At 43.6% G+C, this 14,146-nt stretch overlaps 1 protein-coding gene across 2 annotated transcripts in view; it reads right to left on the bottom strand.

Moving 5' to 3' along the window:
* Positions 1 to 14,146, bottom strand: part of SCAPER (S-phase cyclin A associated protein in the ER) — a 284,324-nt gene that overhangs the window by 101,106 nt on the left and 169,072 nt on the right. For both annotated transcript variants that reach the window (XM_044279884.1, XM_044279885.1), the window contains exon 20: positions 4,599 to 4,735. In XM_044279884.1, coding sequence (XP_044135819.1) covers positions 4,599 to 4,735 — 137 coding nt within the window. The remainder of the gene's footprint in view (positions 1 to 4,598; positions 4,736 to 14,146) is intronic.

Here is a 14,146-nt window from a genome sequence, read left to right as displayed (position 1 = left end):
TTGCATTCAATATAGAGGGAAGCTGAATTTTTTTTCAAGGGGGAACGAATTGGGGAAAAAAAATTCCGCCACAGTTTTATGGGTTTTCTCAATACACTATATTTCAGTCTGCTCTGCATCTCTTGCTCTATACCATGCTGTTGGCATATTACACTGCACTTTCATGGTGACAGATTCCCCTTGATGTGTACAGTGTCAGATGTCACTCATTAACTCCCACTGGAAAAAAACAACACATGCCTAATGCACTTTTCCATACAGAACACATAAAGGTAGACTGATGTACAGCATCTCAACGGAGGCCAAATGTACTCTCTATAGGCCTCTGTAGGGTAAATGGAATCCTATTGATACATTTGCTGTATATGCCAGGAGCTTTTCCCAGAGTAGGGCTCTGACACACTGTGCACAGAGCCTTAGAGAGAAGAGTCGAGCATAACCTGTAAACCACTTTCCGGTAGGGTCTTTAAAGATAATGCCCAATCTGAAGCTGTCACAACCAGACAGCTGAGAAGCTCTGACAAAGGCCTTTCAGAACCTCCTCCTTGAGTTTTCTTTGTTGTGATGTTCAGTTCCTCATCTCGTTAGCCTCTCTCAGCTGTCATGTAGGTGGACTGATTGCTTCCCTTTAAATTCCTCCCCATAATGCATTACTGGGCGGCTTATACTACTTCCTGGAGTGTGTGTGCATGCTGATCCTGTTTTCCAGTCTGCTACAAAGTTAAGTGCTGAACATTTATCTGTTATTTTCTGTTTGCTGGATCCCAGGTGACCCTGACTCCCTCCGTGTCTGGTGTAGGGAGCCGGTGGTCGTGTCCCCTCACTATTGTAGGGTGTTCAGGGGTTATATAGTCGAGGTACGTGGATATGCAACCTTCCACCTCTGGGATCTTTGTATAGGCTGAGCAGCCAGGGAAAGTCTCAGGTCTTGTGCAGGGGTCTCCCTTTTGGTTCCTTAGCTTTGGATCCAGTGAGTCATATATGCATGTTGCTTTGTCTTGTTTCCTGTACACCGTCCGTAGTCATGGCCCAGGGAATAATGGGAGTAAAAAAAAAAAAGCTAAATCGCCTGATAATGAAGTGGTTAACTATTAACACGGTAAATGAATTGTTTAAACATTAGGACTGGGTGATATCTTCTAGCATGAGGACCTTTGGGCATCTCCTGTTTCTAAAAGAACACCTTAAAATAAAAAATGCACAAGGGGTCTGCAGGACCCTGAAAGAATAATGCCATACTTATCCATTTTGATCGTGCATCCTTACACAGCATTGACAAATGTTAGGCCTGACCACTCGCCTCACCTAGGATGATATTTTAGCTTGTCCCATGTTGTGACAGAACACTAAATTGATTAAAGCAGCCCCGAGATTTGACACCAGCAGCGGACGCCTTCTATTTGTTGATTATTATTGATTTTCTTTGATACTTCATTTAAAAATCAATAAACGTGTAGAAGAATCGGCCTGGTTTACTCGGTCTGAAAGAGGCTATTGTGAACTGGACGAAAGCCATAGACTAACATGACAGTGCCTTCCAATTATGGAAAAGCTCTTAACAGGTGAAACATCATCTGGAAAATCAATACCCGGTTTTCTTGCTCAATCAGAGAAAGTGGCCATAAATTAGGCTCATCTCTGGGAATCTCCAGACAAGTGCAAAGCAAATAATCGGCACATTATTTTCATACACTAGAATACAAACACAGTACATACATTCAGAGAGGGAACATACCCTCACACACACAGGTTTCCTGGGCAATCCTAATGTCTAGAATTAACAAATCAGGCAAAAGAAAACAATTGCCTATAATTCTTAAACCTTTCAAAGGTAAAAATATAAAAAGTTAATATGCAAACATACAAAAGTGAGATCCACATGATCTAGAATGGGGTTTCACAATTCTTCATAGTATTTAAGTTTTCATACAAATCCATGTTAAACTTAGATTTGGTCATAAATTAGTTAAGAAGATTGATCAGGAAAGGAGAGTGAGGAACTGAAGACCGGGCTGTCAGCCGTCAGACAGCGAGTTTGATGGACCTGCTAGCAAATGGCATTCTGCAGCTTGCTATGTAGTGTATGTACGTGCCTCTGCAGAAGCCACATAAGGGCTCATGCACATGACCGTATGGCTTTATCAGTGTTTTGCGGTTCGTTTTTTACGGATCCGTTGTTCCGTTTTTTGTTTCCGTTGTGTTTCCGTTCCGTTTTTCTGTATGCCATATACAGTAATTACATCGAAAAAATTGGGCTGGGCATAACATTTTCAATAGATGGTTCCGCAAAAACTGAACGGATACGGAAGACATACGGATGCATTTCCGTATGTGTTCCGTTTTTTTTTTTGCGGACCCATTGACTTGAATGGAGCCAAGCACCGTGATTTGCGGACAAGAATAGGACATGTTCTATCTTTTCACGGTACAGAAATACTGAAACAGAATGCACACGGAGACACTTCAGTTCTTTTTGCTGAGCCATTGAAATGGTTCAGTATATGTTCCGCATACTGAACTAAAAAAACGGGCAGTATACTGAACGCAAAATACTGTCGTGTGCATGAGCCCTAAAGTAAACATTTTCAAAATAAAAATTCATATAACGGCTCAGGACACTCCTCTGTTAAGCCAGTGTGAGGACCACTTGAGGACCCCACTAGGCCATGACTGACTGACTGACAGACAGGTGTCATGTAATGATTTATAGCCCCTGTAGCAACGCTGTGAGTTTGTCGATTCTTCCAATAACAGCTGATCGTGGGGGGTCCTGTGTGTTTACAGTGGAACTAGCCGGATCAGTTTTCATGGATCTGCAAAAACGGATCCATTACAATAATACAACCACATGTATCCGTCTTGCACGGATCCGTTTGTATTAGGGTCCATTCACACGTCCTGTTTTTTTTCATCCTGAAAAACGGTCAGTTTTTTGCGGATCCGTTGTTCCTGAAAATGTTTCCGTATGTCATCCGTATGTCATCCGTTTTTTGCGGATCCGCAAAAAACGGAAACATGTATACATTTCAATAATCAAATAAAGTTGTTTGGATTTCTTTGAAAAAAAATTGAAAAAATAAAAATAAAAATTTGTTATGTGTTTCCAGGAACGGAATCCGCAAAAAACGGATGACATACGGAATGACATCCGAATGTCATCCGTTTTTTGCGGATCCATTGACTTTGTATTGTACCAGGATCCGATTTTTCAGGACAAGAATAGGACATGTTTTATATTTAAACGGACATGCGGAATGGAACAACGGAAACGGACAGGACACATTGTGCTGTCCGATTTTTTCCAGGACCCATTGAAAATGAATGGGTCCAGATCTGGTCCTGAAAAAACGGAACAGATCAGGAAAGAAAAAACGGACGTGTGAATGGACCCTTATCTGTAACGGTTCCGTCATGAACTCCATTGAAGGTCAATGGGGGACGGATCCGTTTTCTGTTGTGCCAGATTGTGTCAGGCTCAGTTTCGTCAAGCGGACAGCAAAACGCTGCATTCAACGGGGTTCATGGCAAACCCTGATGGACCCCCACTGCAATCCATTATTCTCATAGTAAAAAAAAAAAAAAGCCTGATGCACCCACCCCCCAGAATAGTAATGTAAGCAAAGCCTTGCTGGACTAGTTGCACAAGTTCAATACTAACAATGTTACAATACACAAAAATTCATACAAACATCAGATAATCTCGTACTAAGTAACAAAATATGTATATGTATGAAAATCAATGTACAATGTAATGTTTGCCTTCACTTATTTTTGACTTTATATCGACTTAGGGTACTTTCACACTTGCGTTTTTCTTTTCCGGCATAGAGTTCCGTCACAGGGGCTCTATACCGGAAAAGAACTGATCAGGCATGCATTCTGAATGGAGAGTAATCCGTTCAGTTTGCATCAGGATATCTTCAGATTCAGTCGTTTTGACTGATCAGGCAAAAGAGAAAACCGTAGCATGCTACAGTTTTATCTCCGGCGAAAAAAAACTGAAGACTTGCCTGAATGCCGGATCCGGCATTTTTTTTCCATAGGAATGTATAAGTGCCGGATCCGGCATTCAAAATACCGGAATGCCGGATCCGTCCTTCCGGTCTGCACATGCCTGATGACACCGGAAAAAACGGATCCGGTATTGCAATGTATTTTTCTGACTGATCAGGCATTTTTCAGACTGATCAGGATCCTGATCAGTCTGAAAAATGCCTGATCAGTCAGAAAAAATTACATCAGTTTGCATACAGTTTGCCTGATCAGGCAGTCAGTTCAGGCAACGGAACTGTCTGCCGGAATCAAACAACGCAAGTGTGAAAGTACCCTTACAAATGGGATAAAATACTGAAACTCCTGTTAAAAGGGGCACTGAAAACCATATACAGTATTATAATCTCTGTCACCTACTCATAATAGAATAGTAATTTGAACAAGTGCTTAAAGACAATAGATACGTGTGAAAAGGTTATGCTATGTTTTTATAAAGAATTTACAGGTAGTCTAGGAGATGCACCTTTACACAGTGGGGCTCATATCTTTAGTGATGAAATTTGTACATGACACAAAAATTTTATTTCACGCAAAGACGGACATACTTTGAGTTGATCCGGGTCTTCAACTTTTTGACTTTCTTTTTATTTTTTTGCTTCTCTTCGCCATCCTTTACAGGTTCTACAGGAACAGGGGTCTCAACCAAAACCTCCACAATGTATTTTTTCAGAGAAAGATGCTCCTGGAAGAAAAATGTATTCAAATTGGCATAAATAAACAATCCAGTCAAATATAACCTCTATTCTAATATTAAAAGCACAGTAGACAGGTCCACATATTCACTGCAGTGGTAGTAGTAATTTTGTGTTAATAAATTACTAATTACATGCACCCATTCAAATGAAAGAGTGATCATGTAATAAATGGGTGCACTCCAAAGTTAGGGGCCACCAAAAAGTTTAAAGGCTATTTACACCAGCGGGGGCAATTTTTTTCAATGATCGCATTTTACTCATTTTGGGCTATAAATCATTTTTTCAATTGGTCTTTATTAAAAAATATTGAGCCATTATGTCACAAAGGGTTAACTGTTTTTCTAGCTCTGTGAATTATACTTTTTACTTTCACTCTGTTCAGGTCATCTAATAAACCTTTTTTCTCTAGGGCTACTTTGACACTCGTGTTTTGGGCGGATCCATTATGGATCTGCAAAAACGGATCCGTTACAATAATACAACCGCATGCATCCGTCATGCACGGATCCGTTTGTATTATCTGTAACGGTTCCGTTATGAACTCCATTGAAAGTCATTGGGGGACGGATCCGTTTTCTGTTGTGCCAGATTCTGTCAGGCTCAGTTTCGTCAAGCGGACAGCAAAACGCTGCAGGCAATGTTTTGGTGTCCGCCTCCAGAGCGGAATCGAGACTGATCAGAGGCAAACTGAAGCATTCTGAGCGGATCCTTTTCAATTCAGAATGCATTAGGGCAAAAAGTAGCAAAGTTACTAAAAGGTCATAAACACTTATGTAAGCCACATTATTAGCAAGATAATTGAGTTAAAATTAGTGTTTATTAGTGTTCAGAGATCAAAGATAACAAGTCCGTCAGTTGAGCTGCCTGAGTTAAAATTCACATCCTGTTACATGAAAACCTCAAGGTTGCAAAGATACAACGGTTACATTTTTTTTTTAATAAAGCCCCATTGAAAAAAATTATTGTTTTAGCTCAAAATTAGTACAATGCAATAATAAAAAAAAATGCCTCAAAGGTGTATATAGCCTTTAAAGCAAAAATCATAAAAAAACATAGAGACACTCCCTACTGTACAATGTTGACCTAGCCCAAATGGGCCATACATGGAAAGATATTTGCCATGATGGGCATGATTTTTCCCAACTGCTCTTAGTGCATCAAACAGAAATAACCTATGTATTTGCTACTCCATTAGCTAGATGACGTGAACCAACTAATTATCCGCAACTTTAAGGGAGCTTCCCAGACTTTAATACCGATGACCTATCTTTAGGATAGGTCAATATCAAATTGGTTGGGGTCCATATTCTGGCATCTCTGCTGATCAGATAGCTGTAGCACACAAGAACCAGCTCTCATTGTGTGGTGACCGTTTCTGGTTACTTACAGCTAAGGCTACTTTCACACTTGCGTTCGGGGCTCCGCTTGAGAGTTCCGTTTGAAGGCTCTCACAAACGGCCCCGAACAGATCCGTCCAGCCCTAATGCATTCTGAGTGGATGCGATCCGCTCAGAATGCATCAGTCTGGCACCGTTTGTCCTCCGCTCCGCTCAGCAGGCGGACACCTGAACGCTGGCCGTGCGGAGGCAAACGGATCCGTGCCGTCATGAAAAAAAAAAAAAAAAAAAAAAAAAAAAAAGATGACTTCCGGTTCCGGCGCTGAGATGGAGGACGTGGAGTAAGTAAGCTCCGTCCATCCCTCACCTATACAGAGCTCCGGACGCGACATACCGGCGTAACAGGGGACGGGACAGTGATCCTGACCACCCCAGAACGTCCTGACAAGAGGCCCATGGATAGATACCTGCTCCGGAGCGGCAGAAAAGAGGTACGGAGCGGCGCTGCACAATCAGACACCAGTGTGCCAGACAAGATGGAGGCCCTGGAGCCTGCGTCCCCCTCGAGCGCAGTAGAGAGCGTCATAGATGCTCTATCAAACTCACAGCCTGAGGATATATCGGACTTGACCAAAATTGATTACAAATCACTGGCCATAGAGGTAGCCAGACATCTGGCGCCAGATATAAAGGAGACACTCTCCAAAACGCTGGCAATGTCCCTACAGCAGCTGCATGAAACAGTGGCGCAACATGACACATGCCTAGTGGAACTGGAACAGCGGTGTACATCTGTAGAAGAGGAGAATTCCAAGTCTAACATGGCCATCCAAGAACTGCGGGACTGCCCTCATCCTGAGGGATCGCCTCGAAAACCGTTCCAGGCGGAATAACTTGAGACTTCTCGGCCTACCGGAGGGGGTTAAAGCACAGGCCCTTAAGGAGATATGTGAAATTGACCTACCAAGGGCTCTGGGGCTAGATGGAAAGCATAAAGTGGAGCGGGCACACAGGGTCGGACCGCCTCCAGACCCACGCAGTTCCCCTAACCGGGACAGCAATAGCCTTCCACAGAGACCCCGTCCAGTCATCATGAGGTACTGGGACTATTGCGACAAGGAGGCGATTCTCAGGGCTTATAGAACCAGGAGAGGTCCTTTGAAGATCAGGCGACAGGCCATATTGCTATTCGCGGACTATTCGGCACAAGTTGCAAAACAAAGGAGGGAGTTCAGTGGTTTATGCTCTGCCTTGTTCCGCCGACAAGTCAAATTTCACATTGAGGGTGGCCATGCTAGATGGCACTACCGCCGTTTTCAACGACCCCTCTGATGCGACAAAGTCGCTACAGGACCTACTAACCGCCGTGGACGTGAGGGACCTGGCGGGCCGAGACGGTACTAATTCCAAGCGGAGGGAGAGTTCAAATGGCCCGGATGGGAAATACCTTCCTCAAAGAGAACGAGACCGCAGAGGCAGAGAGCAGCCTCCAGGAAGAGGTCGGATGTCCCGTGTCAGTTAAGGGCTCAATTTTGCCTGTCATGGCGGATTGCAGAGCAATGCTCTCCCAGGGACAAGGGAGGATAAGGGCATAGGTATCATTACGGGCGCTAACATGTTTTACTATGTTTTAGTTAAGTTGCATTTACTGATGATGAGCAGGCCACCAGCTTCACCTGGTAGGTGACGTACTATGATGTAATAGCACGGTAGGGCAAAGGAGGTGAGGGTTGGGGAGTTCCTGGCAGCTCAGAAAAAAGGGAGTCCCAATAACAGAAAGAATAAGGTTGAGGAGTAGGGGTTACCTGATCGTTGCTGTTGACGATTAACTGTCCCATAGTTAAGAGGGGGGGAGGGAATTTACTAGAATTGCAGGGGATTTGTTGTCCGATTTTCCAGGGATACATAGTCTAATAGCAGGAGTGCAGAGGTATAAGGCTCTTCGCCATTATATTACACATCACCAAAGGAAACAGGAACATGAAGGTCATTTCCTGGAATGTGAAGGGCCTTAGGTCACCCCAAAAGAGGTGGATGGTGCTGCGTCACTTGAAGAGGGCTAAACCGGATATAGCGCTACTTCAGGAGACACACCTAGCAGAAGGTGATTTTACAAGAATTAATAAATTGTGGGTAGGTAAAGTATACGGGTCGGCCTCAGTAGCCAAGAAGGCTGGAGTATTGATCCTTATTAATAAAGATTTGAATTGCCAGGTCCAGGGAACATCATTTGATGAAGGAGGACGGTTGATCCAAATTCACATTGTAGTCCAAGATGTCCATTATAGTGTTTACAATGTCTATGGTCCCAACAAAAATAATGGGAGTTTTTTTTAAAGAATTGGAATCTAAATTGTTATCTGACCCATGCGAGAACAAAATAGTGGGGGGAGACTTCAATTCAGTGGTGAAGGGGGAGGAAGATAGGCAGCGAGGCATTTCCCCAAGGGTGGCGGCCAGCAAGCATGACAGAGCACTAGGCAGGTTGATGTAAGGGGTGACTTTGGTAGATCCATGGCGCCAATTACACCCTGATGAAAGTTCCTACTCCTTCTATTCGCGTATCGATTATATATTGACCAGCTCCAACTTGATGAGGAGGGTGGAAAAGGCGGATATTGGCGACCTGGTGATATCAGATCACTCACTAGTCTGGATTCAGATTAGGGATACATACCCCAAGGGTCATGATTATCTTTGGAGATTCCCTTCACATTTGACAACAAGTGAAGACTTTGTCAACAAATTAATTGCTTGGTGGGAGGAGTATATGGGAGACAATCAGGAGCATGCAGATTCGCCGGAGCTGTTATGGAATGCTTCTAAAGTGGTCATACGGGGGAGGATTATGAGCTATGTTTTTGGTCAACGAAAACAAGCTCAAGCACGATTTGAGCAAACTAGTCTGTTAGTACGGAGCGCATGCCAGGAATACAGGAAGAATCCTTCTGCAGCGACTAGGCAGAAATGGATAGATGCTAGGGGTGCTTTTGAGGCCAATGAGAAGGATAGGGAGCTGCTAAATAATGCAAACCTTTCAGCAACGTTGCATAAATTCGGAAATAAATCCGGACGCCTGCTGGCAAACCTTGCAAAAGGCAGACGAGCCCCTCAGTTCATAGCCGGGCTCAAGGAAGGAAAAGGACGAGTCACTACTGACCCATGTCAGATAAACTCAATGCTAGGCGATTATTATGAGGCATTGTACCAGGACGAGACTAAGCCTGACCTTACACATTCTTTACTGGAAAAGGTCAAATTACCGTGTCTCACCACGGAACAACTACAATATCTTAATGGGGAGGTTAGTCTGGAAGAACTACAGTCTGTTATTAAACGGTTAGGGAATGCAAAGGCGCCCGGCCCGGACGGGTATACAGCGGAATACTATAAGGCACTGCTAGGTCAGGTGTCCCCGGTCCTAGTGAAATGGTATAATGATGTACTAATTGGCACAGCATCCCCAGACAAGGAAAATGTTTCTTATATCAAACTGCTTCCCAAGCCCGGTAAGGACCCCTTATTACCAGGGTCTTATAGACCAATCTCACTTATCAATGTGGACACTAAAATACTTTCAAAGATCATTGCAGATCGCTTGGCGACCATATTACCATCACTCATCGGTAAAGAGCAGGTGGGATTTATGCAGGGCCGGTCAGCAGTTACCAACATACGCACGGTGTTAACGGTGCTGGATAGGGTCTGTCACCAGCCAAGGCCCGGGGAGACTCCAGCCATGCTCACTCTGGATGCGGAAAAAGCATTTGATAATGTAAGGTGGGCATGGCTGGAGGCAGTTTTGGATAGGATGGGTTTCACAGGGACTTTCAGGGTTTTCCTTTCAAAATTATACAGACTCCCCAGAGCACGGATATATACCCCGGGATTTTTATCCAAACCATTTCACCTCCAAAAGGGGACACGCCAGGGTTGCCCTCTATCACCCCTCTTGTTTAATCTGTCAATAGAGCCATTAGCTAGGTTCTTATGTCACTCAGATCTATATGAAGGGATAGGGATAGGCACTAGGCAAATAAAGGCAGCGTTGTTCGCAGACGATATAATATTATTTGTAGCTAACCCAAAAAAGCACGTGGAACGGATTTTCCTAGCACTGAACCACTTCGGATCCTATTCAGGGTACAGATTGAATGCTTCAAAGTGTGAGTTGTTAGCCCTATCCCAGAAAGATATTGGGGGATATCAGTTGCCTAAGCATTTAAGCATAGCAAAGGCGAGAGGGAGCATCAAGTATTTGGGCATAAACATTGGCAGAGACCCGCACTCATTATATTCACTAAACTTTCCCCCTCTCATTGCCAAGATTGTGCAAGAGCTAGATAGATGGCAGGGACTACCTTTAAACCTGGTGGGGAGGTGCCATCTCATTAGAATGATGAGTATGTCCAAGCTCCTTTATCCACTCCAGACTATTCCACTTCTACTTCGCCATGCGGATATCCAACTACTGGAAAGCAGGTTCATTCGCTTTATCTGGCAAGGAAAAAGGCCTAGAATATCGCTTGATAAACTAAAACTTAGAAAGGAGGAGGGAGGCCTGAATTTTCCGGATCTTAGAGGTTACAACCTGACGTGCATAAGTAGGCACATCATAGATTGGGTGAATGAGACGACTCACTACTCAAACCTGGCCCTAGAGAGAGAGCTAGTACGGCCCTGGGACCTGGTGGCTCTGCTACATGCTAAAAGACCCACTTTACCGGTGCACATCAAATTCTCTCTTGTAGTGAGGGACACGACAGTAGTATGGAAAAAACTTTGAACCCACTTCCATCTTCCATACCAGATTTCCAAGCACCTCCCCTTGAGGGGAAACCCTTCCTTTATATCAGGCAAGGATAACGTATTCTTCAAAGAATGGGCCCTTAAGGGGATAAATAAAATAGGAGACCTGTTCCACAAATCTGAAGGGAGGTGGGCGACTTTGCGGGAACTGGAGGGCAAATTTACATTGGGAAGATCCTCATTTATGCAATACACTCAAATAAGAAATTACTGTAGGAGCTTATCTAGTGACTTGTCAAAAGAGTGGAAGCAAAATGACTTTGATTCCTTCCTTAGGACCTCGGCAAAGAGATCACTTTCAATGTTACATCAGGCGCTGAGAGACAGGTGGAGAGTTTTAGACCCTAAGGGAATATTTAAGAAATGGGCCCGAGAACTGGGGGTGGCAGAGATTCACAAAATTGTATGGTCGGGAATCGTAGCATTGCGCAAGGCCATAATTAATGAAATCGGAGGGAAACCCACGTAAAAATTTTGCATCATGCCGTATACGGATTTGACATACCTAATTCCCCAACCAATCCAGAAAGAATTACAGCGTGCCCCAAATGTGACACTCCCAGGTCTGACTTATATCACGGTTTATGGGCCTGTTTGAAATTGAGCAAGTATTGGGATGAGATCAGCCAGATGTTAAGCAAGACTAGCAGGGTGCGCACTGCAATTACGCCATCGCTGGCAATACTACACTGCGATGCGGCAAATCAAATTGCTAACCAGGGTTCAAGGGAGAAGGGAGATGACCTATCTCAGGTACCATTGGTGGGTCACAAACTGATTATGGTCGCTAAAAGATGCCTACTTAAGCTGTGGTTATCCACTGAGGTCCCCACTAGGGAAATGGTAGTAGCACAAATGCGTAACTTATTTCATTTGGAATGGCTAGAAGCGTTAAAATGTATGGAGGTACTAGGACAGCGCTTCTTTCAAACTTGGAAACTGTTTGCTTTGTCGTACGTTCCATGTTCAGAATACACAAAAATAATGAACCCATTCAGGTTGACAGCATGGTATCTAAAGGAGGACCTAAAGGGAGATTTGGGGCCTTTCAAAGTATCCGGATGAGGCCCAGCAGTTATCCTTAGAATTACTCGGGGGCCGGTGCACTGATAGGGAGCAAGTACCTCTGTAGGGGGGAGTGTATATTGAGTCCCTAGGGATAAAAGGTTCACTTTATTCTCTTCCTCTGCCTAGGGCAGGGGTGCACAACCTTTTCTGGTTGGGGGCCACATTGTGATCCTGAACCAATTCCAAGGGCCGAAAATAAAACTTAAAGGGGTATTACCAACTGAAATACTATTTTTATGGCATATTGAACATACAGTATGTATCATAAATGTCTAGTTACACTTCCAGGACTCCCATCTAATGGGAAAATACATGAAAGATACATGTGAGCAGCCACAAGACATAGGCATACATGTCTATTACCAGATGGTTGGGGGCCGCACAGAATGGTATTGAGGGCCGCATGTGGCCCCCGGGCCGCAGGTTGTGCACCCCTGGCCTAGGGGATGGCACCTCTATTGGAATTTTGATTCTCTGGAAATTATGTAGGGCAACAAATAGTATCAGTTGGGGGCGGGGGTGGGGGGGTAAAAATTGAAAATGAGATTCCAATTGTAATATGTGATTTGCTGTATCTTTGCTTTATTTGATGTACTGCAATGCTGAATGGAAGGGAATGTAACACTTCCTAATTGCTTAATGACATGCTGTTTCTTTGACATTGTATGGAATCTCACGAAACTTAATAAAAAGATATTTAAAAAAAATAAAAATTAAATATTTTTTTTTTGTTCATAGTAATGCAAACGGATCTGTTCTGAACGGATCTAAGCGTTTGCATTATAGGTGCGGATCCGTCTGTGCAGACACCAGACGGATCCGCTCCGAACGCAAGTGTGAAAGTAGCCTAAGTCTCATACAAAGGAATGAGCTGAATTAACCAGAGGCGGCCACTGCACAGTATATCGGGATGTGCCTGGATAGAGTGCTCTGGGGTCCCTGCAATCAGCTGATATTAAGGACAGGTCATATACATTCAGGAAAACCCCTTTAAAAGTTTTAATAATTTCTAATCTATAGGAAGTATTGTTCATAAAAAAAATCAATTTAATTGAATATTGTCAACAGTGAAACAAAAAACAAGGCACACATATACTGGTATAACTTCAGAACTGAAGAATAAGTCATAGTGTTTAGCTCAAGAACTATAGGGAAACACTGCACAAAGTTATGTTAATCTAAATCTAGTAAGCTTTTGGAAGGCAGTCCCGGGACATCAGGCCGTCTACCCCATAAGGCCTCAAATTTAGTAATACGCTTCCTTTTCAAAAAGATCCCTCTTTCCAATCTAATAATACAATTAGTTCTAATTAATTAATACTTGGTGGGAGGGCTGGATCCAATAATGACCAATCGACTTTCATCCCTGATATAGAACGTGCTGAATACCAGATCCCCCATAATACCTAATATTCATACCATAGAGTCAGCTGGGATAGCTATTCTAAAGACAGTTCGGATGATTCCCAGAATATCTCTCCGCCGTGTACCATATGGGAGAGTTAGCTGGAGCAAACCCACATCTAGGGCAAAATACGTCACTTATAAAGAGAAGCGTCTTATATACTCTATGTGCCAGAAATAACTGACATACGCTGCTTTGCACAATAACAGCTTAGGGATATAAGTAAGGCTTCGTTCACATCACCGTTCAGCCTTTCCATTCTCCTGCTCCGTTTAGGAGCAGGGGAACGGAAAGGACAGAGAAGGCACATAACTGAGCCAAACCGAGCCCTTAGGACCCCTGAGAATATAATGGGGTCCGTTATGTTTCCGCTCAGAAGATGATTTTGAAGCGGAGACAAAAGTCCTGCATGCACTACTTTTGTCTCCACTCCAAAATCATCTTCTGAGCGGAAACATAACGGACCCCATTATAGTCTATGGGGTCCTTAGGATCCGTTCGGCTCAGTTACGTTCCTTCTCCGTCCTTTCCGTTCTCCTGCTCCTAAATGGAGCAGGAAAACGGAAAGGCTAAATAGTGATGTGAACGAAACCTAAGTATTTCAAACCATTGTTCTGCTGAAATTGGTCCTAAGTGCTCCTCCCGCTTAAAGGGAATCTGTCAACGCTATTTTGGACTATTATCGACAAAAATACATGCGTAGTACTGCCATTAAGGAGTCCAGATTACTATTTATTATTTTCCCACTGCCCCTCGTTTCCCACTATGAACACTCAGCA

This window comes from Bufo gargarizans, chromosome 2 (genome assembly GCF_014858855.1).
Source record: "Bufo gargarizans isolate SCDJY-AF-19 chromosome 2, ASM1485885v1, whole genome shotgun sequence".
NCBI lineage: Eukaryota > Metazoa > Chordata > Amphibia > Anura > Bufonidae > Bufo > Bufo gargarizans.
Note: the sequence above shows the minus strand (reverse complement) of the source record. Positions and strands in the feature narration are given on the sequence as shown.